At 41.9% G+C, this 26,529-nt stretch overlaps 1 protein-coding gene across 9 annotated transcripts in view; it reads left to right on the top strand.

The window, feature by feature from the left end:
* Positions 1–374: 374 nt before the first annotated feature.
* HNRNPM (heterogeneous nuclear ribonucleoprotein M) overlaps positions 375–26,529 on the top strand; it is a 39,068-nt gene continuing 12,913 nt past the window's right edge. For 4 of the 9 annotated variants that reach the window (XM_027583726.1, XM_027583722.1, XM_027583721.1 and 1 more), the window contains exons 1-11: positions 375–529; positions 8,814–8,983; positions 16,448–16,500; positions 17,414–17,421; positions 17,507–17,600; positions 18,696–18,887; positions 20,137–20,290; positions 21,108–21,157; positions 22,034–22,094; positions 24,868–24,969; positions 26,025–26,069. In XM_027583726.1, the coding sequence (XP_027439527.1) occupies positions 417–529; positions 8,814–8,983; positions 16,448–16,500; positions 17,414–17,421; positions 17,507–17,600; positions 18,696–18,887; positions 20,137–20,290; positions 21,108–21,157; positions 22,034–22,094; positions 24,868–24,969; positions 26,025–26,069 (1,042 nt within the window). In that variant the 5' untranslated portion in view covers positions 375–416. The remainder of the gene's footprint in view (positions 530–8,813; positions 8,984–16,447; positions 16,501–17,413; positions 17,422–17,506; positions 17,601–18,695; positions 18,888–20,136; positions 20,291–21,107; positions 21,158–22,033; positions 22,095–24,867; positions 24,970–26,024; positions 26,070–26,529) is intronic. The other 5 variants (XM_027583727.1, XM_027583725.1, XM_027583720.1 and 2 more) reach the window with 2 other exon arrangements.

The raw sequence follows: 26,529 nt of genomic DNA, 5'->3' as shown, positions 1-26,529 counted from the left end.
CCTGTCAAGCCCGGCCAGTGTCCTGCCTTCCTTGTCTAGCTAACTCCTTTATATTCTAGTAAACAAAACTTTCGCAGCCTCTCTGCGCCAGCTCTGATTACAGGAAGCTGGGAGCGAGTAGGTCCGTGTAAGGAGGTGGGGAGGTGCTTCCCCTCCCCGACTTCGAGAGTGGGTGGAGTATCCAGTAGGTGCCTAACGCAAATTGCTTGCGGTAATGAATGAATAACAGCTGCGGGTCCGCGCTTGCGCGCGGCGGAGGCGTGGCCCCGAGCAGAGGCGTGGCCCGTGGCCGGAGGGGACGAGGCGGGAGCGGGCCGCGGCGCGCGCAGGCGTTACTGGTCGCGCCGAATCACGTGAGCGCGCAGGCGCAGCGGCTTGCATCCCGCTCCCTCACACAAAGCCCAGACGCGGAGAAAATGGCGGCAGGGGTCGAAGCGGCGGCCGAGGTGGCGACGACGGAGACCAAAATGGAGGAGGAGAGCGGCGCGCCCGGCGTGCCAAGCGGCAACGGGGCTCCGGGCCCGAAGGGGTGAGTATTACACGGCTCCTTGTCCCGGGCCGGGCACCTTCACGGCGGCTGCCTGCGGCTCCGTTAGGTCTGTTGGCGGCCTCCCACCGGCGCGGCCTCGGCCTGGGCCTTCCCCGCCGGTCCTGCCGAGGGTGGGGGCGGCCAAAGCCGTGAGGAGTGAAGCCGAGTGGCCCCGTGAGCGCCTCAAGGATCGCCCCCTCCTCCCAGGCCGCGGACTTCCGCCCCGCCGGCGCCTGCAGGCCGGGCCCGACGCCGAGGCCTGAGGCCGGGCCCCGGCGCACGGGGATGATGGCGCGGGCCCGGGAGCCGGGGAGTCGCCGAGTCCGCCGCCCGCTAGCCTGTCGGGTGACCTTGGGTTGAGTGGTTTCACAACCCCCATCCCCTACCGCCCGGGGTCTCAGTTTCGCGATCCGTAAAGTGGGGGGAGGGGAGAGAGTGCGCGCGCAGACGTTCGCGCGCGCTGAGCCCCGGTAAACGGCAGCCGAGGCAGGCGGGTAGGTTTCGGCAGGGACCGCGAGGCCGGTTCGGGGCGCCTCCTCTTCCTTTGCTCCTTCCCCCGCCTCGCGGGGAGTGCCTCGGTCGGAACCGCCGCTAGCCCTACGCTCTGGCCCCGGCTCGAATCCCTCGCGGCGTCCCTCGCTCCTCCCAGGTGCGCAGTACGTAATTGTAGAGAGTTCGGATCTGCGGCTCAGTGTTCACCCTTAGAAACAAGCAAACAAAGGGGGGGTGGGGTGGAGAAAGCTCCTCTTCCGTGTTCCAGGGGAAGATTTTTCCCTCCTTAGGCGGCCTCGCCGACTTGCGAACTTCGTCACCTATTCTAGTCCAGCTTGGGGCTCTGTCTTGGGGTTCTTGGTTTTTCAAGTTTAATTAAAGCTTTAACGCATCATCTTGTGTCCCCGTGAAACTCAGCCATTCTGATAGCAGTCACTTGAAAGACGCGGAGAGACGTTGAGGCTACAACCAACAGCTGGGAGGAGAGGGGAGTTCTGGGCGCGTATTTGATTTCCTACAAATTTTTAAAAAATTGTGGTAACATACATAAGCTACGACTTACAGTTTTAACCATTTTTGAGTGTGCGATTCAATGACATTAAGCGCATTCACAGTGTTGTGCTACTATCATCCTCTGTTCACGTCCAGAACTTTTATCACCTTCCCAAACTGGAGCGATTACACAGGAATTTATTCTCCCTCATTCCTCAGCTGCTGGTTACCTCTGTTACAGGTTTGTCTCTTACGAATTTGCCTTCCCACAAATTTTTTAATGTGCATAGTTTGTGGAGATTGAAAGTGAGTGCAGTTAAATTGGCTTTATGTGAATGAGCATTCAATAAATACTGGCTTTGTTAAATTTTCTCTCCTTAGGTGGGGAGGAACAAAATACCATGGTTACTGGTCCTGAGAAAACAGAAAGGCATCCTGGAAGTATTCCCAGCACTTTGTTATTGAAAACTGGAAAGAGATGTGCTCATTTGGACTTTTTTCATCATCTTTTGGGGAGCCTAGTAGGATTTCTGAGGACCATATTTGGAGGCATTTAAGATTCATTTATTTGTTTGTTTTTTTTTTTTCCCTTTCAAAGCATTTATCACAGGATGAAATGCTGATAGAACTGTTAGGTGAGAAGTTTGGTTATAGGTTATAGCAGCTGGGGTACATTTTTCAAATTTCCCATTTTCCTCTGTTCATTTTCAAGTAGTAATTTTGTGGCTGATTGATTTAACATGTGGACTATTAGGAAGAACCTGAAAGTTTTAGAGATAAAACAGCCCTTGTTGGAATGAACCCAGAGTCTAGGACTGCTTAATCGTGGATATTTTGGAGAGGTAGCAACAGATCTGTTTTGTAGGGCCTCTGGAAATCTTTTCTTTCCTTTTCTTCCTTCCTTCTTTTTTCTTTTCTTTCGTATGTGGAAGCTCTTGAAACAGAGCTCTTTAGAATAAAGCCCTTGCCCAGAGGAGGAAGCACTTTACATTTCTGTAGTAGGCTGATTAGGCTGTGATAGAAGTAAAAGGAGTTACCTGGTGGGGAGCTTGCAGGGGCCACCCTCCCTCCAACCTAACGTGTTGGGGTCAGGGAGGTGTATCTTTGGTTGGAGAGGGATGAAAGATGATGATTGGGGAGAGGCTGAGAGGAGAGTGTCCAAAGACTAGGGATTTGGGTGTATGCTTTGCACATTTGTAAAAAATTGATGCTACTGTGGCACTTTTTTTGCTAAAACACTGGGGGCCAGCTGGTGGGCAATGAATTCCAGGCTAAGGGATCTAGATTTTTATCTTGAAAGCCTTTGAAGGATGAGACTTGAGTGAAACTTCGTTCTTCTGACCTGTCTGTACCAGGAGTGGAGTGTGCTGTAAACCAAAAAGGCAATGAGCAAGCAAGCTTGATTGGGGACCCCAGATAGGAAAGCTTATTTTTCAGTTCCTTTTCTTCTGGGTGTGGGAGGAGGATTTGTTTTATTTTGATGAGAAATCTTCCATCTAAAGGCAATCAAGATTCAGAGTTAAGAGTATATTTAGTCAGGGAAGAAGTGTTTATTTTAGAGGACTATAAGGGTTTAGGTGTGTGTCCGTCCCCCCTCCCTCTTAAGGTTGTACCATATATTTAAAATCAGTGACTTAACCTATTCCTTTTCTAAATCTTGTGGCTGAATCAGAAAATTGAGAGATGGAGATTATTTAAAAATAAAAAATTATACCTAGTATAGATTGCCAGGGAGGTAACATTGTGATAACTCTTTTTAGAACTGAGAAAAAAATTTTTTTTAAGCAATTGAGAAAATTCCGGTTAAGGAAATTGACCCAGAGACTAGGGATGACCATCTAGACTCCAAGGCCCTATTTGCTTCCACAGTACTACCCTGGTAACCTCTCTAAACACAGTATTGAAAGTGTTTTATTTAAAGCACATTCTCTGCTTTGCAATGATTTGAGTATTTGCTGTACTTTAAAAAGTGACTGTATACTTGATAAAAAGGATTTTTTGAGGCACATTAGATTGTGAGCTCAACTTTAGAGGGAGTTCTGGATTATTTGAATGCATGCTGCCAGCTCCTGACTTTCCCTTTGGTTTTATTCATGGCTAGGCAAAGAGATACTAGTCTGCAAAGAATAGACTGTTTCTTTTTGGGGTTCTCAGATGGACTCTCCCATGATCATGTTTTACAGTCATGGAGTTGAAAGCTGAATCGCTCCTTTGGGTAGTCTGTCATGCGTACAGTGCCTAGGCATCCTCAGCCACCACCCACCCTGGTGGGCTTGTTTTAATCACTATGTAACGGTAGAAGGCTAGGAGTGAATCAGTCCCTCTCAAGAAAATTACTGGTACAGAAATAGTTCAGTGCGACAGTTATTGTGTGCCAAATCTTCTTTAAACCTGTGGATGTAATAATGGTAATAAGTTGTGGTTCAGACCTAGATGTGTGGTGCTTAGTCACCTGTAATGCTGCTCCTTTGGATATTGTACTGGACATTTACCAAGCTGCTTTTTGTTAGGTTGTTTGTTGATTCTCACAGCATCCCTGTGGCCTCTGTGGATACAGGTTATGCTGGTTTTGCTGGTAAAGAAACAGGTAGAGAGCTTGAGTTGCAAGGATAGTTGAGAGGTGGATCTGGAGCTAGAATAGTGCTATGAGTAGTGCTCTGTGCACTAAATTTATTAGAGGAGCTCAGGCCCTAACATAAGGGATGATTCTCAAGGGGCTTGTGGGGGGAGGAGGAGTCTTTTCCCTCAGGAGATGTGATCAGGATTTCAGGGTGTTGGAGTTGCCACTTCAAACTACACTCTGAAAAACTGAAAGTAATGAGGGTATTGAATGCTGTGAAGCGTAAGAGAGAGTAGGAATTCGGCAAATGGAGCAGTGTTTTGTGGAGCAGGCACTGTCTTTTTAGTTGCGGTGTTTAGGTACAGTATAATTCTCGTTTGGTGGAGCAGTGACATGAAAAATGGTAATTCTCAAAGAATACAGTCAGTGAGTGAAACGGTTCCCAAGCCGTATCAGACATACTTCATTTTCATGACTCGGAAGGTACTTAACAGATATCTTAGGCTTGTTTTTTGATGTATCGTGAAATAGGTTGATAGAATGTTAGAAAAAGATTTTATTTATATTGGGTCTATTTAGACCGTAAGGTGGATGATTGGGTGCAAGAATAGACAATGTTCATTGGCAGTTGGGAATTGAGAGCCAGTTAGCAAGGAGAATATTAGTAAGACATTTAGCTGGCCTAAGTAGGTCTCCTATGGTGGTTTCCATTTCTTTGAAAGATTCCATATTTGATACTTTGTGTTGGAGTTACAAGTAAGTTACTGGAGTTAGATTTGAAATTTAACAAACATAAGTAGAAACTTAATTATATTGTATTATTGGCACAGCCTGCACATCTTAGAAATGTGCAGCATAAGTGTCAGTGTTATGAATCCCTCACTGAGTCAAGGTAATAAATAAATCCATGACCCCCAGCAGTTTTTTTCTCACCTCTGTAATCTCAGTCCTCCCTTTCTCCACTCCCAGGCAACATTTCTGTCCAGGGGACATTTGGAAGCGTCTTGAAGATATTTTTGATTTTTACATTCAAGACTGAGGGATTGGGTTGCTGCTGAGATCTCTTGGGTAGAGGTCAGGGATGCAGGTGGCAGCCCCACATAACAGAGCTTTTGTCCCAGAATGTCAGTGGTGCTGAGGTTGAGAAACCCTGCTATGGATTAGTTTGCCAGATTAGATTTTCTCAAATATAAAATTTTATATGATGGAATCATACTGTATTGTAACCCTTTGGTTTCTTCGAGTGTTTCTTGTTGCATGTAGTTCATTACTTTTTGTTGCTGAGTGGTATTTCAGTTTATGGATCTACTACAGTTTGGTTTTTCATTTACCTGTTAGATAATTTCCGGTTTTGGGACATTACAGATAGTGTTGCTGTGAACACTTAGGTACAAATTTTTATATGGATGTATGCTTTACTTTCTCTTGGAAAAGTATTGGCTGTGGACGATTGGGTCATATGGTAGATGTGTGTTTAACATTTTTAATGTCTATAAATTTGGGGTATTTGGGATTAAGCAATTTTGTCAGTGTTGTCAAAATATAATCCATTTATAAAAACGTATTTCTAAAAAGTTTTTGGAGTTAAGTGTTTACAAATGTCTTAGGGCTGGAGAAGACTACTCCCCTAATTTTATCCTGAAGATAAGTGAAAAAATGGGATTGGACATTTTAAAAAAATGAACTTTTCAGGATACCACTCTTAAAACTCTCACATTAGCTATACCTGAATATATACCTTGAGTGAGATTTCTTTGAGGGTGGTCTACAATTCTTTTAAGAAGGGTTGATGGTGTAGAGATTATTTAAGAAAAAATAAAATTTTAGAAGGGGGCCCTGGCTGGCTCAGTTGGTAGAGCATGTGATTCTTGATCTCAGGGTTGTGAGTTCAAGCCCCACGTTGGGCATAGAGATTACTTAAAAAATAAAAAAAGGGTTGCTGGTGATCATTGGATTTATGAAAATGTCAATTTTTAAAGTGATGAGATAGTTCTAAACCCATTTACTTAGGATGAAACTTCTCAGTGGAAATGATTAGCCAGAGAAGGATTTGGGTAGAGTGCTGTGCTCACATCTTGGACATAATCCATGTGAGCTGCTTTCTTGATGGTGAGCCATGTGATGTGGATTAACCCCAAACCAAATACCCAGCTTCTGTGGTTCGACTGGGTAGCTAGCCTATTCTTAGCCATAATCATCTGCAGAATATGGGCTGGACACTTTGTTACCTGCTTTGACTGTAATTAGTTTATGCATTTTGTAACAGATGAGCTAAGCAGGTCTGTGAAAACACAGACTGGAACTATTACTGTGTCATGGACCTTGTGTCAGAATAATGTTTTTTAATGTAAATTATAGAGTGGGTGGGTTTCAAAAGAAACCAGTTATATTAAAATACGTTTTTATCCGCAGACCCTGTCTGGAGGTCTATGAATGGTGCTCTACATTTTATGAATTTTTACTAACATTTGCCTTCTTATCTGCCAGGAGCAAGAGACACATTGGCAAATACACTGTTTGGCAGACTGGTGTAGGACTTTCATATGGAGTAGACAGGTGGCCTCTGTGATGGTTGAGGGTTTCCTTTGAGATCTGCTTGTGGTGGTATGCAGTCAGCTTCTGGAGGATCTGTTATTAACTTGGGGTAGACAGTAGAATTCTAGGAATTTTGCGGATTAGAGTGGCTATACCCCTCCATATCTGCTAGCCTCTGTGAAGGAAGTCTATTTATTGCCTGTTGGTATATTTGAAATCATGGAGGAAACTGCTTTCCTTTTGCTGAGGAGGATACCTTCACTGGGTTACCTCTTGGCACCCTTGTGTTTGGATAGGAGGAACCAGCAGGGAAAAAAAAGAAAACAACTTTGGGGCTTCAAAAAGTTGCTAAAATTTTCTAAGTGGAGTGGCTGGCTGACTCAGTTGGTAGAGCATGTGACTCTTGATCTCAGGGTCATGAGGTAAAGCCCCACATTAGGTGTATAGCTTACTTAAAATTATTTTTTTAATTCCAAGTAAGTATGTTACAAGAACAAAGTCCTCTTGTATTTGGACATTATGTCTTCCACACAAGGAAGACATATCCTAGAATAAATATCAGCCCTTTAATTAAATAAAGGTAGGTTTATAAATCATTAATACCATAATCTTGGCTTTTTGTTTTTTCCATTTTTGTCATGGATCACAAAGTCTCTGCTAGACCCTGTGGTTTGAGAGTTGCTGGATTTTCACTGGTGGAAAGCATAGGGCTTGGTAAGCAGAAAGTGCGGGACACAGTACAGGAAGTAGAGGAACTTCCTGTCTGCTGGATCCCAGTTGTTCATGGTCACCTCTCAACAGGTGTCTGCCTGTGGTCACCGGGGCTGATATTTGAAATATGAGTGGGCAGCTCATGGAGTAGCTTCACTTGGCCAATGCATGGCACCCTGGCACACACCGGTCTGTTTCTCTTTGCTGTGGCCTAGGCTTCCAGCCTGATACCTGGTTCCGTGCTTTTGGAAGTTTGCTTTTCTTCTGAAACTTATGTCATGTCCTAATCTAAGCCGAATTTGTATCTGTAGAGTTTAGAAATGAAGTGTTAACAGTGTGGAGATGCCTGACACACAAAGGTAAAGAATATCATAGGAAAAGCCATGCCAAAAAAGCATTCACCCTTTGCTGAAGGTGGCATCTTTTCCTCTATTGTCTTTTACCTACCTGGGTTGCTCAGACTTCGGTTTTCGTAGGGTTGTATAGAAAATGGCTTTTTTCCGGTTAAAAAAAAATTTTTTTTAATTGTGAAATATATGTAAAATTTGTCATTTTAACCATTTTAAGTGTATAGTGGCATTCAGTGCTATGTTGTGCATTATACCACTATCCATTTTCAGAACTTTATCATCCCAAACAGAAACTCTCATCCATGAAACAGTAACTCCCCATTGCCACCTCCCCGCAGCTTCTGGTAACCTCTCTTCTGTCTCTATGCCTGGCTTATTTTGCTTAGCATAATGTTTTCAGACTTCATCCGTGTTGCAGCATCTATCAGCATTTCATGCCTTTTATGGCTGAATAATATTCCATTGTATGGCTATACCACATTTTGTTTATTCCATTCATCTGTTGGTGGACACTTGGGTTGTTTCCACCTCTTGGCTATTATGAATAATGCTGCTATTTGGTGTACAAGTATCTGCTCCTTCCTTTCACTTCTTTTGGATCTGTACCCAGGAGTGGAATTGTTGGGTCATATGGTAATTATGTGTTTTAACTTTTTGAATGACTGCCAAAATTTTCTCTAGTGGCTGCACCATTTTATATTCCTACTTAAAAAAAAAATTTTTCCCCCACAACAAAAAGATAGTTTTCTTCATGAAGTTAAAGTTGATTGGGCCTATGTGCACCAGCTCATTTCTATTCCATGAAGTCTTGCAAATCTTCCCTTCTCTTTTCCTGTTTCTGGCATGAAATTGAAGCACCTTGGCCAGGGAGTTGGCCTCTTGCTCCCATCTGTTAAAGCTCCTAGGAATGTATGAAGGCATAGGAGAGCACAGTTTCTTGGGAATGGCTTCTTGATAGGTGGGTTTTAAGGAGGGCACTACTGTACCTTTCTGTTCTACGAGCACTTAAGTTTGAATGTGTCAGATCAAAGTCAATATTAGTCTTGTGTTAGATGTAACTGTGTGGAATTGTAAACCTGGCAAATCAAATACTGTCTTTCATATTGTGCTAACGTATGGACCCTTTTTTTCCCTTCGAATTCAGTGAAGGAGAGCGACCTACTCAGAATGAGAAGAGGAAGGAGAAAAACATAAAAAGAGGAGGCAATCGCTTTGAGCCATATGCCAATCCAACTAAAAGATACAGAGCCTTCATTACAAACATACCTTTTGATGTGAAATGGCAGTCACTTAAAGACCTGGTTAAAGAAAAAGGTAATGGTACTGGTGGTCGAGTAGGGTAAGAAGGTTGATGTGTCATCTTTTCTGTGGCTAATTCCTTGGTTATTTTTTTGTCAGTGGAAGTTGATCTGGGTAGAGCATGTATTCTGTCCAGGCTTGAGAGTTAAGCCGCTTTACCCACCCTCCTTTTTTGTGTGGTCATGCACCTGTGTGTCAAACAGGGTGGTTTGTATGGTCCTTTGGCCTGCAAATGATTTTACTGGCTTAATATGGTTAATAGGGCTTTGATTAAGCTTGAAGGGAGCCTCTTTGTGTTGAGGAAATTTTTTGATTTCTTCATACTAGGTGGGAGAGGTTTTTCCTTTTCTTTAAAAAAATTTTTTTAAGCTTTTTAATTCTGGAGGGAAGGTAGTTTGTTTAAATTTCGTGGATGTCTTCCTGGGATCAAAATTTGGTAGTTGGAACTTGTGCTGCTTAGATTCTAAATTCTAAAACATTAGCTTGTTATTTAAACTGTTAGGCTTTTCCCACCCTGGGAAGAAACTGGGGTTAGATTGGCAATCAGAGAGCTCAAAATAAGGCATCTGCTACATAATGCTGTGCTTTCAGGCGCACTTTAGTAGCGCCCAGTGTCCAGATTCTGGCCTAGGGCAGGGGAAGCAACTGAAGCGCTGCTGCCACCAGGAGGTCCTAGGAGGCTGGTTGTCCCCACGGTCCTCTGCCTTACCCTCTGTGCACACCATATGTATCCTCTTTCCTCCCACATTCTCGCTCTGTGCTTTTGTCTTTCTTTTCTGATTCTTGGCCCTGCTGGTGGCACTCAGGGCTAAAGAGATTGCTCAGCCCTGGTTTAGACAAAACTATTGATAGAGAACAATGTGTCTGATGCCTTGAGGTCTCCCCCAAGGGAAACCTAGAATCAAATTACCCTTAAATGGAGTCTTTTTGAAGGACTGAAAGGTATTGGTTTTCTGGAGCATTCATAATGAAAAGAGATTCAAGCTTGAATTGTCAAATGATTAACATTTCAGTGGCAGAGATGCCACTTGGATAGGCCATTTTGGTATGTGTACTGGTGCTCCCAGCATTGGGTTTTGAAATTATGACTGGCCCACTGCCATCATTGTCCCATCACTTAATTTGACCATGACATGACAGAAGCACTAGGCACCGTGAACTTCTCTGTACATTCATGTAGGCTGCTCCCATGTAGTAGTTCTCCAGATAACATGGATGGAAAAACGTTCGGTGTGAGATTTGTTTTCCTGCCTTGATCAGCCAAATCATTCCTGCCAATGCTCCTAGGGCAAGAGTGAAGTTTCTTCTTTTTGTCTGAAGGGCGTGTCACGTGGCATCCCAGATGCAGTGTTCTTGGTTTTTGGGACTGCTGCTTCAATACAAGCTTAGAATTTCTGTACAGTACAGTTGGGTCTCATTCGAATTAGTTTTTGGAATAACCCCCAAATTTGTGTTCTCGTGATTTGGTTGAACCGCTGAATTGATACTTCCATTGATAATAAGGTATAGTAGTTCCAAGAACCAGGAATGTGGCTTTGAAAACGCAATTGTTAGAATTTTGTAAGAGATTGCAGGCCAAATTATTTTTTTATTTTTAGGAGTGTGTGAACCAGTTTTGGGACATGATGGATAAAGTAGGTGACATTTTTACTGCTTTACCATTCAGTAATTCAGTTTTGGAAGCCTTAAAGCTGGTAGCAGCAGCAGCCATGACGTTTCTGGATGTAGAAGCAGTTCACCTCAATTTCCTATTTTGCACTGTATTAAGTGTGGGGCCAGCCTGGTGGTTTATTTGGATACTTCCAAACTGGTTCTCATATTCCCCTGGCATACTGCTACGAATGCCCTGGCTCAGCCCTTTCAGTGTATTTTTTTGGTGGTGTAATTTAGAATTACAGGTGTGCAGTAAATAAGTTATTTTAAACTAATCTTAAAATGTTCTTGTTTAGAGCTCCCCTGTATAGGTTAAATTAATTATTTTTCTGTTTAAATTGTATTGTGGGTGAAAGGGTTTCATAAGAGGAAGATAATTTTTTTATGGTAATGCTTCTGTTCAGCATGTGAGGTCTGAAGAAATGTACTGTTCACATATCTAGGTCTCAAAAATGTTATTTTTATTATGAGGTTTAAAATTGCGTTTTTATTCATGTCTTGGTATACTGATAGTATGTTTAGGTGGTTATTTGAAATCTGAAGTATTGACTTGAAACCTGTTGCGAGTAAGGTTTCGTTTTTTGAAGACTTGTTACTGAAGCTAGGGTTACTTAACACCCTAAAAGCATCAGTCTCGAGGTCACCTCCAGAGTGGGCCAGCTGTGGAGACCTGGCTTATTACAACTCTGCCACTCTTTACTGCTCTGCATTTTAAGAGTGTTGTTGTTTCAGGAAACCAACAGAATAAGCTAGAATTAGTTATCTTCAACTTAAAGGTCTGGAAAATGTCCTGTCACTGCCACACTGTCTAACTGCCGCCTCTCAGAAGTGGACTAGTAACTTTGAAGTGGCAAGACAGGAGCTCTTCGAAGGCTAATCATGCCTGAGATGCTTCATGCACCCCTCCCTAATTCCTGATCTTCCCCCTTCTTAGCCACCAACTGTATATCTCCGTCTTAAATTTGATTTAGCAACATTCCAGGAGATCCTATTAATGATACATGTATTATGTGAATTGGTCACTTTGCTTTTTCCCCTGGATGGGGTCCCAAAGCTTGTTTGGTGCCCAGCTGTTTGGTGGCACTATCATGAAATCAGCATTGCTGAATTTAAAGAGAAAATGTATTGAGCTTTGCTTTGTTCTGAGCCAGGCTGCCCTTTTTTTTTTTTTTTTTTTTTTTTTTGCCCCCCCCCGCCCCGGGATGTGGATTAAACAGTTTTCACAGCCTGTAGAATCGCCTGGTGAACTTTCCCAGTTTTCTGCTCTAAGTGTCCTGATATGGAACAAAGGAGAGGTTTCTGTTGTCCTTCTGATCATGCTGATTTTTTAATGGCGATAGTACATGGAACAAAATGGCTTCTATGAACGCCAAAGAGTTGCTGAGTTGAAAAAAAAATTGAGAGCCAGTGTAATAGGAGATCAGAATCGGAGATTATCACATAAGTTTGCAGATGTTTTCAGTCTCACAACCTACCTGATTTTCATCACTGGGGACAGATTGGGATCACATGAAAAGTGTTTGACCATAAGGACTGGGTGAAAAAGGTGACCTTGGGAATTTTAAACTTAAATAGTGTTGTGCTACATTACTGCGAAGTCCTGTGTGGATGAAGAAAGCTCGTTATTGGGCTGCTTGTTCTCCTGGCCTAACCAGGGAGTTGGCACCATCGAGGTGGGGCATTGGTAAAGAGACAGGCCTGAGCTGGAGCTGCAGTGAGTAAACATGGAGCACAGTTTGAGGAATAAGAGAACGTCATTGATGCAGTTTACTCTCAATCAATCCCAAGTTTACCAACAGTTTAACTTATGTAAGCAAAGATTTCTTTAAGCACTTAATCCTCTGTCTTCATTTAATGGATTACCTTTTTTTTAAGATATATTTATTTTGAGAGAGAACGCACGAGAGAGTGCACTCGCTGGGGCAGAGACAGTGGGAGAGAGAATCTCAAGTGGACTACACATGCTGAGTGTGGAATACTAATGTGGGGCCTGGTCCCACGACCCTGAGATCGTGACCTTAGCCAAAATCAAGAGTTGGATACTTAACTGTCTGGAGCCACCCAGGTGCTCCTGATGGATTGTTTTAAGTAAATTTCAAATTCCAGCTGACTGAAAACTGAGGCCCAGAGGGCAAACATAGTCCAAGAGTCTCTGTTGGCTCTTGAAGACAACCTACATTGTGGGTTTTATGAAGCCAAACTTTATTTTCAATTTAAGTAAAAATCCATATCCAGTCTATTTGTTCCTTCGTATTTCCCTTTTTTGGGGAAATTCAACCTTTTTGTGAAGACCTGTTACGTGAATGCATTTGTGTCTGTGGGCAAATTGGGTTGAAGCCCGACAGTGTAGCCTGCCTTCACTTTATGTTTGCCAGTTTTTGGTTCAGTTAGAGAAATAGTGATCTCTTTTTTTTTTTAAGATTTTTTTTTTTTTTTTTAATTAGAAAGCACAGAGGGAGAGTGTGAGGGAGAAGCAGGCTCCTTGCTGAGCAGAGAGCCCCGATGCAGGACTTGATCCCAGGACCCTGGGATCATGACCTGAGCTGAAGGCAGATGCTTACCCGACAGAGCCACCCAGGTGCCCCGAGTAGTGATCTTTTGCTTGTGGAAGAAGGAGCAAGAATGGGCTCAGTAATTTTCTAACTCGTCCATAAATCAAGTTGTCCTTCTGTAGAATAATTATTTTGCCAGGTTTCAAGTTGTCTGTATATTAAAGGCACAAGCTTTCCAAATTAAACTATGCATCTGTTCTCTTTAAGAGTGGCCACCTGAGGGGTGAGTGTGTTTGATAATGTGCCTGCTCTTTGGAGCCTTCCCCTTCCACCCTCGCCTTTAAATTACAGGCCTTTTCACATACGAATTCTCTTCAGTGAAGCTTTGGCCTCTGTCCTCCCCCCCCCCCCCTTTTTTGGTCCATTTCAAAGTAAATGAGAATACAGACATGAGTACTGTTTGATAAAAATACGTGCAGGTGTGCCTGACTTCTTTTTGGGTTGCTTGTTCATTCTGCTTATCCTCTTGATGTGTTTTATGCTTGAGGCAATGTTTTTATCACGTAAAAGTTGGTTACAGGTGATTTGTTGAAGCATTTTAAAATAAAGGTAGGTGAAAACATTGGGCATTAGATGTTTCAGTCTTAGCTTTTTCATTTAGATGTTTTGATATTTAAAGCTGCAGTAGAATTTCCTAGCACCTCCTTTTGGGATTCCATGGATCCCATCCATGTTCAGGAAGCGAGAGGAGCAACAGTGTTTTCCATCAATAACCTGCGAGTTCCATTTGGGCAAGACTGTTGCAGCTGCCAATTTATTAACTCTGCCTCTCAGTCCTAACTCATCTGCTCTGGTTGGTTTGCTCTTTTAAACTTCATTTCTTTGGATGTGACCAGACTGTGCATAGGTGGCAAATTTTACCTTCAATGTTTTGTTGCTAGTTGTACTGACTACACTAAACAGGTCTTTGTTTTAATATTGTAGAACTAAAAGAGAGGTGGTCTACTATCATCTTCCTATAGGGAAGTATGAACTAGCACCTCTTGCAGATCCTGTAATCCTGATTTGCTTACATCTTTGAATTGATGCGGACTCTCAGGGTAGAGGTTGGGAATGTATGAGGGACGTGGTTTATTATTGATGCTCCCTTCGGAACAACACTAATGCTGGAGCCACAGCGGCTGCCTAACCTCTGGCTAAACTGATAGGATGGAGGGTTTTTTTTAATGTAATTTTTTTTTTTGTTTTTACTAAACTATACCATTTGGGGAAAAACAAAAAAGGATATTTTAAGCAAAGTTTTGGTGCTTAAGGATTGAAGTTGGATGTATGCCATCACTAGAATGTTTACATGGAAAAAGTCCTAAATTTTAAACCTAGCTTTTTGGAAAAAAAGTTTGGTTTGGACTTGCTTGGTTTCTAGGTTGCAGTGACAGCTTTCTGATAAAGTGTCTTTATGGACACAGACTAGAAACTTACCAAATGCAACAGTATTTGAATTCCAACAACATAGTTGCAGTTGTCTTGAGTTAGATATTGTGATTTATTTTTAAGGTTACTAGATGGTAGTTAAAGCTTGTAGAAAATAAATTTGAGGTCTCTTCACTGTCTTGACACTATTTGGCATTTTTATCAAAGTGGAGATAAGGCTGTTGGTCCTCAAATGGCTGCTGCTGTTGAAATGAATGGCTTTTTGAAAACACGGCCTCGGGAATGGCCACACCTTTTTTGGAATTGCTTTACTTTTGTAAGGGTAAAATAAAGCCAAATTGTTTGTACCTTGGCTGGGATCATTTTCAGTTTGCCCCACTGGAGTGCATACTCCGAAAGTTAAATTATACCAGTCCCTATTTCTTCATTTCTTTGCACTGATTCTTTCTCCTTCCTGTTGTGCAAAGTGCTGGTTTGGTTCTCTAACATTCCAAGAAAGGACAAGGGGAGGTGACTTTGAACACTTGGCCTTCTTGTTGTCAACTGCTATGCAAATATATTACTAATAAATTTGCCCTTCAAATCGTTTATTTTAAAAGTAATTTTATCTTCTATTTAAATCTTTCTTTGCTATTATTTTAAAATCCTTATAATTTGAGTATCCTTTGAGCAAAGGAATTAGCATAGGCAGGACTTGCTGAGGCCGGTACTTTTACCCTTGTACTGTTAACGCAAACTTGATCACAGAGCTGGAGAAGGCTTTTACTATCATAAAAATATTCCCCCCCCTTTAAAAAAAAAAAAAAAGATATTCCTGAGGACAAAAGCACTTTCTTGACTTTGGAGAGCCTGCTTAAGAGATTGTTTTCTCCAATTTTAAATTTCTGTTCTCGTGCCATCTTCAAGTTCAGCAGCCATTTTGGTGGTTGTCTTCCTGATGGGTTCTAACATCTGGTCATGGTGGTCATGAATTGGCAATCCAAACCTTGAGGAAAATCTGCGGAATCTTTTGAAATGCTTTGTTTTCTGCCTCCCTTTGTGTAGTTCAGAATCACGGGAGTCTTCTGAGCTTGTTTAGTTGCAAACTGAGCTCTCAATTTTTCGTTTATCTGTGTCTTTCAATGGGAAGGTTGAGAAAGCAGGAAGAATAAAGCCTGGCTTAATTCACTGAAGAGAATCCAGATGCTGCTCTGGTTTGTGATCGGATACTCAAACATCCTACTTCTGACAATTCTGGAGCCTAGTGCCATGTGCAGGACCAGCTGCAGATTTTGTGGGGCCCTGTGCAAAATGAAAACAGGAGGCCTCTTGTTAAAATATTAAGAATTTCAAGATTAACATCAGAGCATTAAACTAAGCGCGCGGCCCTCCTGAGTGCAGGGCCTTGTGCGATTGCATGGGTTGCACCTGTGTGGCCGGCCACACCGTGTGTGTGCCCTTGAGCATATACACACTTGCACGTTCTTGTAGTTAGCATTTGAGCTCAGTTCAGTGGCATTGCAGCTTGTGCGCTGTTGACCTGCTTTCACCTGTGAGAGTGTATTGTGTAAAACTGTTTGCCTCCCTTCCCCAAAAAAGTGAAGCACGCAGACTTCTTTCCTATAGATTTGGATTGCCTCTAGTCATGAGTGAGTATTCCAGACAGGGAAATTGATATGGAAATCTGTGGAAATAGTTTGTTTGTGGTGGGAGGAAAATCAAGGACATAATTGTTAACGAGTCTCACCTACTTTTACTGCACACCTGTAATGCCTAGTTTGGTGGTTTAGAGAATATGGAGTGTTTCTGGGCTTTCTTATAAGGCAGAGGCTCCATACAAGGTTGCTGATGATTGTTCTAAATTCCCATTGTTTTCTTGGCTTTTCTCCCTTGGTTTATGTGTCGTCTGGAAACTGATTTGTAGTTGGTGAGGTAACATACGTGGAGCTCTTAATGGACGCTGAAGGAAAGTCAAGGGTAAGTGTCTGAGAGAATTTCTTCTGTGGATTTACTACTTGAAAAATGTAACTGTATGGTGGCGTGGAATCGAATGAAATCAGGAAGGCAGTGAGTGCTCATGTTATAGTAGCTATGTTTGATTTTGCCAAACATTTGAGTGGGGTGGGAGGGGATTTGCAAATGGGAGTCCCGCTTTTCCAAATGGCTGGCCAAAGAGCTTTTTGGTATTCTGTTTGGATGCCCAATTTGGATAACTGGGGACCAATAGCAGCATTGTCTCTTTGTTAACAGAGGAATTGGCTGTGTGTGAATTATGCATGGAATTTTAGCGGTGGTATATTAATGTAAAACGTGTGTTCTTGTCTAGAAAATGTTACTCTTGGTTGTTTGCTGAATTTGAAAGTTGTGTGAACCAAAGATTCCGCAAAGTCGCCTTTGTGCCAGTAAATTGTAAAACAAATACTAAAACCTGAACGTTTAAAATTGGCCTAGTTTAAAGAGAAAATAAATTATTTTGTTGTGCAATAGAATGGCTTAGAATAATCAAAGGATGAGCTTTAATTTATGGAAGGGATGGATTTAGGAGGAGTATGATAAGGAATTGACTTGAGTACAGAGAGAAGCAGATCTAAAGTTTGTGTGATTTCTTGGAGAACCTGAATTTAGGTCTGCTTATTATAACTTCAGTAACTATAGTGCAATGCTGGTAATGCGCAGGCAGAGGAGATAATAAGGAGCCCAGCTTTTAATAAGGAAGGCTAGGCAAGACATTCCTGTGAGCTTCCCCTTAGAAGGGTTAATTTAAAAACTAACTTTGTTACATACATCATATTTGTAATTTATATAACTGTCATTGATATTTACTATGTTTTTCTTTTCTTTTTTCCCCCCTTTCCTTGCTCTTCTGACTGGTCTGTGGCTTCCTTCAAAGGGATGTGCGTAAGTATTGTCTAGTTACTTATTGGCAATTGAGCCTTCTAAATTGTAGGACTGGTTTCACTCATTTCCTTTTGACTCTTCATAGCGTTGTTGAATTCAAGATGGAAGAAAGCATGAAAAAAGCTGCCGAAGTTCTAAACAAGCATAGTCTGAGTGGAAGACCACTGAAAGTCAAAGAAGTAAGCTCTTGAAACAATGTGGATACCATTTATAATTGTCGAGTTGTCCTTGTTTGGAATTAGGAAAAGACAGAAATAGTCCTTGGCTACATTTTACGGAGCAGACCAACCTGTTGTTTTTAATGAAGAGGGTCGGTCACAGGCTTCAGTAGTCACTCCTGTAAGAACTTTGGAATAGTGGCCGAGCACATCCTGAGCAACTGCTGCCTGCCTTCCTAACATCTGTGATTGGTCTTAGAGCAGTCTGCCTTGTTTTTTTCAGGGGTACTCAGACTGAGCCCATGGGGTATGCGTGTGCGCATGTGTCTTAAGGGAATCTACGCCTACAGTCTTACCCATCCTGAACCCTATTCTTACTCAGCCCACTTTTTTTTTCTGTGAAGTGAATTTATCATTAATCTACTTTCAAATCTAATCCAAACCAGATATCTTTTCTCCCTTGAGGAAGAGGGAAGTGTTTGTTGATTAGACTTCTCCCTGACTTATTTTGACTTCTTGGAGGAAGATCAGTATATTCAGAACTCAGAGAGGAGAGCATGGTAGGGTTTAAGGTTTCTGTATGTTGAAGAGACACATGAAAGGGCAAAGAGTTTCAAGACTAGTGTCAATGCCAGAGTTTCACAAACCTGTCCAGACCTTAACACAAGTCAAACGCCTGAATAACGTGAAGGACCGGAGTACCTCGGTGATCTAGAACTGCGTTTTCAAACTTTTGGAAAAAATCACTGATGGGGTTATCAGAAATTACAAAACCCCATTGAAAATTAGATTCAACTATACCAAGCCTGTGAAGATCTTATTTCCGTCTGGAAGTGTTCTATGTTATATCAACTAATTCTGTCATCAAACCCCCCCCCCTTTTTTTAGTTAAGTTGAGAGCTAAATTTTACGCTGTTTCTTTCTTCCCCATTCCTTTGGCTGGAATTCTTCCTAGCCTGATGGTTGAGTTCATTTGAATTTCTTGTTATAGATTTCGAGACATGCTTTCCAAACAACCTCTCAATCTCTGGAGTTTTGGGAATATCACTTTTTGTGAGATCATGGTTTTAGTTGTCACTGGGTCAGTTAAATGTAACACTTCTGTGCTTGTTTTAGGATCCTGATGGTGAACATGCCAGGAGAGCAATGCAAAAGGTGATGGCTACGACCGGTGGGATGGGTATGGGACCAGGTGGCCCAGGAATGATTAATATCCCACCCAGTATCCTAAATAATCCTAACATCCCAAATGAGATTATCCATGCATTACAGGCTGGAAGACTTGGAAGCACAGTATTTGTAGCAAATGTAAGTAAACGGAAACATTGTCTAAAGTAGAAAATCAGAACTTTATGAAATAATCTTGTTAATATGTTATAAATTAATTCTGATGTTTAAGAAGAAAAAATTTTTAAAAAGAGGGTTATGCTTGGGGTGCCTGGGTGGCTCAGTCGGTTAAGCATCTGACTTTTGATTTTGGCTCAGGTCATGATCAAGCCCCGTGTCGGGCTCCCTGCTTAGTGGGGAGTCTGCTTCTCCCTCTCCTTTCTCTCTCCCTTTGTGCTCTCCCTCCCCCCCACTCTCTCTTAAATAAGTAAAATGAAAAAAGAGGGTTATGTTCTCTTCTTGATCTGTTTAAAAAAATAACTTTGAAGTTGGACTTTGTTCCAGGGTGACCACTGCAGTGATAAATCGTAGGCCTGACCATAGTCCTATTGAGGCCACGTTTACTGACTTTGCTGGTTACAGAAGTGGCAGCTGAGTCTGCATTCCCTGTGGGTTTAGTTAGGTGCAGGTCAAAAAAGTCTGTGAACAGGGCTGACATTTCCCTCCCTCTTGTTGTGTCTGGGATGAAAGATAATACCCTTGCCATTTGCAAGGGGAAATATTTTTAAAGGAAAGTGAGTTGGGGAGGATGATGGTAAACCAAGGAACAAAAAAAGTTTTTTTTTTTTTAATGTTCACAAAGTAAGCATTAATTTGAAAGGTATGAGGTGACTTAACCTGTTCTTTCAGAGAAAAGAGTGAATAGTAGTTAAGGCCAGGCTTTGTAATCCTATCTGAAGAATTCTACTGCAGGTGATAAATTTTTGTGACATATTTATTTATTTAGATTTTATTTAGTTGCAAGAGCTTGATTGGGGGAGGGAAGGGACAGGAAGAAGCAGACTCCCCGCTGAGCAGAGAGCCTTACAAGGGCCTCAGATCCCAGGATTCTGAGATCATGACCTGAGCGGAAGGCAGATGCTTAACTGACTGAGCCACTGAGGCACCCCATTTATCTATGTATATTTATTTGTTATATATTATTATTTTTTTAGATTTTTATTTTTATTAACTACACTCTACACCCAGCATGGGGCTTGAACTCACGACCCCAAGATTAAGAGCTGCATGCTCTGTTGACTGAGGCTGCTGGGTGCCTAGTACAATAAAAATAACTTGATATTATTTTTAAATGTTTGTTTCCAGCCAAAGCATACTGCACTCATACGGTGAAAATGTTCTTTCTAAAGATGTCTGCATTGAGATTTTTCTCTTACTTTCTCTTGATTAGCTGGATTATAAAGTTGGCTGGAAGAAACTGAAGGAAGTTTTTAGTATGGCTGGTGTGGTGGTCCGAGCAGACATTCTTGAGGATAAAGATGGAAAAAGTCGTGGAATAGGCACTGTTACTTTTGAACAATCCATTGAAGCTGTGCAAGCTATATGTATCCTTTTATCAGAGTTCAACTCTTGGTGAACAATTTGGCCTAAATGTTGTATTAATAATACAGGTTTTTTGGGGGAAGTGGTAACTTTGTGTGTTAGTGTTTCCTAAGTGACTGGAGGGAATGCGTTATTGTGGAGTTTAAAAGTTAGTTCTCTGTGTTGGAATTGATTCAGTACTGCATAGAGAGAGAAGAGGAACACACCCACGAGTGGTCTTTTCCAGCCTTCTCTCTTAGAGAAGTTTGGTCTGAAGGGAGAAGTCTATAAAGAATGTGCCTCTGGAGAGAAAGTCCATTGTTATTTCATATATAAGTCTTTGGCCCTATTTCTCCAAAGGGTTGACTTTATTCTAGAAGAAACACTTCTCTCTGGCCCTAGAGTAATATCTTTGTAGTCACAATGGAGAACGCCACACATGAACACAGTGACTAAACTCAGATAAGGCTGTTACTGTGTCTCTTAGGCAGAAATCATGGTACTTCAAAAGATGGTGGAATACTTGGCCCAGCGGACTCCTACAGAAAACTCATGCCAGTACTTAGGAGGATGGTCTGGTGAGAAGTTAGGGTTATACGAATGAAGCTCTACACCTGAGGAATAAGCTAACATTTACTCCCCTGCCTACCCTTGAGTTCTATTTATTGTTGCTTTTATGCTTATTGTAGAAACACATATTTTAAAAGTATAATGAAAAATCAGAATGGTTCATAAGTTCATTAGGGGCCCTGGTAGTAGTTGGAGTATTTTTCTTCTGTATTTCTCTCCTGCTGTGCGTGTTTTTAGAATTGCAAGAAATAACCTTAATTGTAATATCAGCTATGTTTAATGGTCAACTGCTATTTGATAGACCAATGCACGTGAAAATGGTAAGTTAATAGGATGTCTTTCTGTATAATCAAATAAGTCTAGGAAAAACATGGGATTATTAAAAGTATATAGGCACTCTGCTATATTTATGGATCAGTCTACATTAAATAGGGTGCAGTATGTTGAGCAAATTTATGACAAACAACTTTTTGCTTGCATGTGCAGCTCTTCAGATATTCTTTACGCAGTTGCCTCTTTTTGGCATGGTCAGGTGGTCAGTTGAATATCCTGCTTTAAGCAAGTGATCAGTTTCAAAGATGGTTATGTACATGGGTTTCCACTTTTCATAGTATTGCATTAGAATGTTTAGCCAGTGTCTTGTCTGTTGTGAACATGCTAAGTCTGATTCAGACAGCCTTAAAACTTCTTCTGAAGTACTTCAGTGATAAACTTTAGCCCTGCTGTGGCTCTGCCATGGGTAATAATGAATCAATACAAGCATGACTAACATGCTGAGGACAATCTAGGTAGGGCTCAAATTCACAAGGAAAATAAAAGGAACTGTAAAAGGGTATGGTATCGTAGTTACCTTAAACATTCAGTTTGTGTTTTTGAGTAGATTAATTGCTTAAGTGACTTAAAAGTCAAAAAGCATGAAAAAGATACAGTGTAAGAGTCTTGCCCTTACTTCATATCCAGGTCCCATTCATTCCCCATAGCAATATGGATGTATATTTTTATCTTTCCCTCTTTTACACAAAAGGTATTTCTCCGTAATTTTTTTTTTTTTTAAACACTTGTGTGTTATTCCATGGCATAGGTGGGTCGTAATTTTCTAGCCAGTCCTCTATTGTTGGGAGTTGTTTCCATCTTTTGCTGTTGCAAAGCTTTGCTTCAAGGAAGGAATACTGAGATTTAGTCACTTTCTTTTTCAGGATGAAAGGGCCTTACCAAAGGGAGATTTTTTTCCTCCTGAGCGTCCACAGCAACTTCCCCGTAAGTAGTCTCAATATGGCTTAGGTTTTGAATTTGATTAATACTAACCAGAAAAGAACACCTGGGTGGCTCATTCGGTTAAGCTCTGCTTTCGGCTCAGGTCATGGTCCCAGGGTCCTGGGATCGAGCCCCACATTGGGCTCCCTGCTCAGTAGGGAGCCTGCTTCTCCCTCTCCTCCTTGCTTGTGCTCTCTGCTGCTCTCTCTCAAATAAAATCTTAAAAAAAAAACCAAAAAAAAAACCCAGAAAACTACACTTACCCTTGAGCTTGTGCCATGTTATTCTGCAGTTCCCTTGATCGTTCTTAAGGGAAAGCTTCAGAAAGTGTTTGGTTTTTGTTTTTCTATAAATTTTTCAGGGTGAGAAATGAACAGAGATTCACAACTTAGGAAAGGTTGTTAGGATTACTTTTGTGGTGAGGCAGACTACATCCTAGAGGATGTAGTTGGGTGTTTTGAAAGTATCCTGTGGAAGGAAGAACCAGAAACTGTAAAGGGAATTAAAACCAGGTTGCACTTGGGTTCAGAAGAGATTGGTTAGTACTGTATGGCCCAGCAGTGCCACTCTTAGGTATATTCCAAGGGCCCGAAAACAACGTCCACAGAGAAACTTATATACGGATGTTCCTAGTAGCATGATTTCAGTTGATAAATGAATAAATGTGGTAAATTTATAGAATGGGGTATTACTCATATAAAGGAACAAAGTACTGATAACTGCCACAGCGTGGATGAACCTTGATTCCATCTGTAGGTAATGTCCAGAGTAGGTGAATCCCATAGACCGAAAGTAGATTAGTGGTTGGCTGGGGAGAGGGGTAAGTGGAGAATTGTTCTTGAGGTGATGACAGTGTTTCGGAATTAGATGGTGGCAGTAGTTGTAATGTAACTCCAACTAAGCTAAAACTCAGTGAACTATACACTTTGGATGCATCTTATGGTATGTGAAGTACAACAATCCAAATTTTTATATAGGGTCTCTTGAAACATCCAGGTGAAAGAGTGTCCGACAGGGAAGGCTAAGTGACTGGTCACCTCACAGATGGAAATGGTGCATATTAGTAAAGCCCTAGGCATGTTTTTTGGCAAGCTCACAGGGCTGAGTGAAGCCTGAGCATAGGCAGCGGTGAGAGGGCTTCTAGCAGCGGGAGGGCAGGGGAGTCAGAAGGAAGACGGGGTTGAGTGGCAGGAGAGGAGAGCTTGTTTGTGCTATGTTGGGAGAACTGTCTACCAGGTGGGGCAGTTGGGGAGGATCTTTTCAGAGGACCAGGGACTGTCTCTGGTCTGGAGAGGGACTCAGGCCTAAGGCCCATTAGATTGAATTGAATGGGAGCCTAGACTAGAACAGAAACACAAATGCCTTTGTGGTTTAATATTATGAAAGCACAATGGAGGCAGGTTTTGAGGGGAGGTCAGTGGCTTCAAGAGTAGAAGATGGCTTATCTGTTGAAAATAAACATTTTTTAGAGAAGGACCACATTTCTTTGTCCTAATCAGTGTGGCCACTTGGCAGTGATCACTCAGGATCAGGGCGATGGCTCTTGTTGACTTTTGTGCCTAGAGGAGGTGGGAAGAGGGCTATTTGGGAGCCTTGGCTGGCACACACTAGGCCCTAGGGATCCCATTGTCCATGACTTTTGGTCTCCTAGCACGTTTCAGAGATTGCTTTGGGGAGTAAATAACCTTGGTGATCTCTTGCTGCTGTTTCTGTGCAATTTAAAAACACAGGGCTGTTAAATAGATTAAATATTTGTGAACTGGTATCGGGGGTTGTTGTTGTTGTTGTTTTTAATGAGCTTGGTTTCCATTTAAAAATGTCTCACCCGGTCGTGGTTTAAGCCTCAGACCAGGGTCACTCAGAGCATCACAAATGTGATGCTATCACTATCAGGTTTTGTTGGCTGTTTTGAGACCAGTCTGTATTCTTACATCCCTGCTTGTGTGTGGAGCATGGAGTTGAGAGTGGACTGGGTATTGATCCACAGGTTAGAAAGATTTCTGGGCAGAAGATACACTAGGTTCACTGTTAGGAAAATGGCCCACAGTGGAGTCAGAGAATAGTGTATGCCCAGTGTGTTAATTTGCTGTTCTATAGCATTGTATTTTCTTGGGAAAAGTCCTTTGGGCTACCAGGTTGGGAGGTGGAGGTTGGGCATATTTGCACTGCTGGCCATCCAATGTCCTTCATTGCCTATTTTATTTTATTTATTTATTTTAAGATTTTTATTTATTTGACAGAGACACAGCGAGAGAGGGAAGGAACATAAGCAGGGGGAGCGGGAGAGGGAGAAGCAGCCTTCCCACAGAGCAGGGAGCCTGATGCGGGGCTCGATCTCAGGATCCTGGGATCATGACCTGAGCCGAAGGCAGATGCTTAACTGACTGAGCCACCCAGGCTCCCCTTAATTGCCTTTTTTAATCACGCATTTCTCAATTCGAGATTTAGGGAAACAAATAAGTATCTGTGATTCTTAACATGTGGGTTCATAATTCTTCTCTGTAATTTTCAAGTAACTGATTTTCACTTGTGCTTGTTTAATACATATCACAAACTCTAATCTGTAATTGCGTATGAAAAGTTATGCCTTGAAAGGGATAGCTCCCAAGTGTACCAGTGCCGAATTCTGAATTAGGCCCTGGGTTTGCCCGTGGAGGTGGGTGGATGGGAATGGAGTGTGACATTTACAGCACAGTAAACAAAGGCTTTTTTTCCCTTGGAAGGTTACGGTTTTCTAAGTGGACTCTACACTTACAACTTTCTCTTTTCTTTTCAGATGGACTTGGTGGTATTGGCATGGGGTTAGGCCCAGGAGGACAGCCTATTGATGCCAATCACCTGAATAAAGGCATTGGCATGGGAAACATAGGACCCGCAGGTGAGAACCACAGTGTACTTTGACTGGAGGTGTCTGGGGAAGTTAGTCAAGTGAACTCTTGGGATAATTGGACATTGAGTACTTCAAATGGAATAAAGATTTAATGGGGGCAAAATTCCCTCATTCATCTCTGATTCATTTTGATAAAAATAATATTTTGTGTTTTTACTGAATTGAATCCTTTTTTTGAAAATTGTTATACTTTGCATTTTATCCTTTCATGACCTTCCGAGCTGAGGTAGTTAAGCTGTTCGATAAAAGAAGGCAAGCCAGAGAGTTGGTCTTGCTCAAGGTCACACTATCAGTTAGTGACAGAGACTATAGGTCTCCTGACCATGGGACCACAGCACTGCCACAGTCTTATTACCCAGACACCCCTTGGGCTCTCGCCTGGTGTTGATACGGCATCTAGACTACGGTAGTCTTAGGTCTCTCTTGAAATCCTTTGAATTGCAGGAAGGATGTCCCTTCACCCTGCTACTGTTAGTTCTGCATATCCCTTGTCTCCCTCCCAGATTAAACTCTGGGCTTACCTCAGCGCCCTGGACCATGACCTCATATGGCCCTATCAGTTTGACTGCCACCCCCACCCCCCGCCCCCTAACTAATGCCTAAGAAGAAAGGGGTGGTGGGGAGGGAAGCCTCACTGTTTTTAGGAACTGTTTATTTAGAGAGTTTTATCTTTTTAAACTTAATGTTCCCTAAAATAAGCTTCTAAAAAAGTGAGTGTTCTCCAGTTTGTACTGGCTAATTATATATCATGTTTAAAATGGTCTGACGTAGTTATTTATTAAAACTGTATGTGTAAAGAATTTTGAGTCATGTGGTGATTATTTTGTTAAAGACTTGTTAAAGACATAGTTTCTTGGAATGTGATAGTTTGACAGGTGAGATGGTAGAGCCCCCCCTGTCCTCCTTTGCCTTGTCGATTAAAATATATTCATAACCAGGGATGTTCTTTGTTCACTTGCTGGTTTGGAATTACTTGTGCTTTTTAAGTTCAAACATTACTGCTTTGACATAATTTTAGTTTGCATTGACTTTTTCTTTTTAAGGAATGGGAATGGAAGGCATAGGATTTGGAATAAATAAAATGGGAGGTAAGAGATTTAAAATGAAGTACAAATGTAATCACTTTTAGGTATGGTTTTCTCTCACCGTTCCTCTTTCTTTTCCCTTAAGCCTTGCATGAATTCTCACTTTGGTTTCCAAAAACTGAGTCTAGAAATTAATTTTTCCCGTCACTCTTTCCACTGGGTATCTTGGCTTTTGGTTCTGGCTTTCTCACTAACTGGCTCTGTGACCTTGGGCAAATCACTCCATCTCTCTGGGCCTCTCTTTGCTTGTCTGTTAAGGGGGTTGGATCAGATTAGCTTTTTGAAGATGGTGATTTTTAGGTGAGGGCACTAGCATTTTTTCTCCAAAAGCCCTTACACTTGGTAAGGAAGTTCTTGGCAGAAAATGCCCAGGGTGAAACTTGTGAAAAAATCTTTCTTTTCCTGATGAGTTGGAGCTGTCTCATTGGAATGATGCTCAAATGGGAATGTCGAATGTCTCTTG

The sequence above is a fragment of the Zalophus californianus genome, chromosome 1 (assembly GCF_009762305.2).
Source record: "Zalophus californianus isolate mZalCal1 chromosome 1, mZalCal1.pri.v2, whole genome shotgun sequence".
NCBI classification, from domain to species: domain Eukaryota; kingdom Metazoa; phylum Chordata; class Mammalia; order Carnivora; family Otariidae; genus Zalophus; species Zalophus californianus.
Note: the sequence above shows the minus strand (reverse complement) of the source record. Positions and strands in the feature narration are given on the sequence as shown.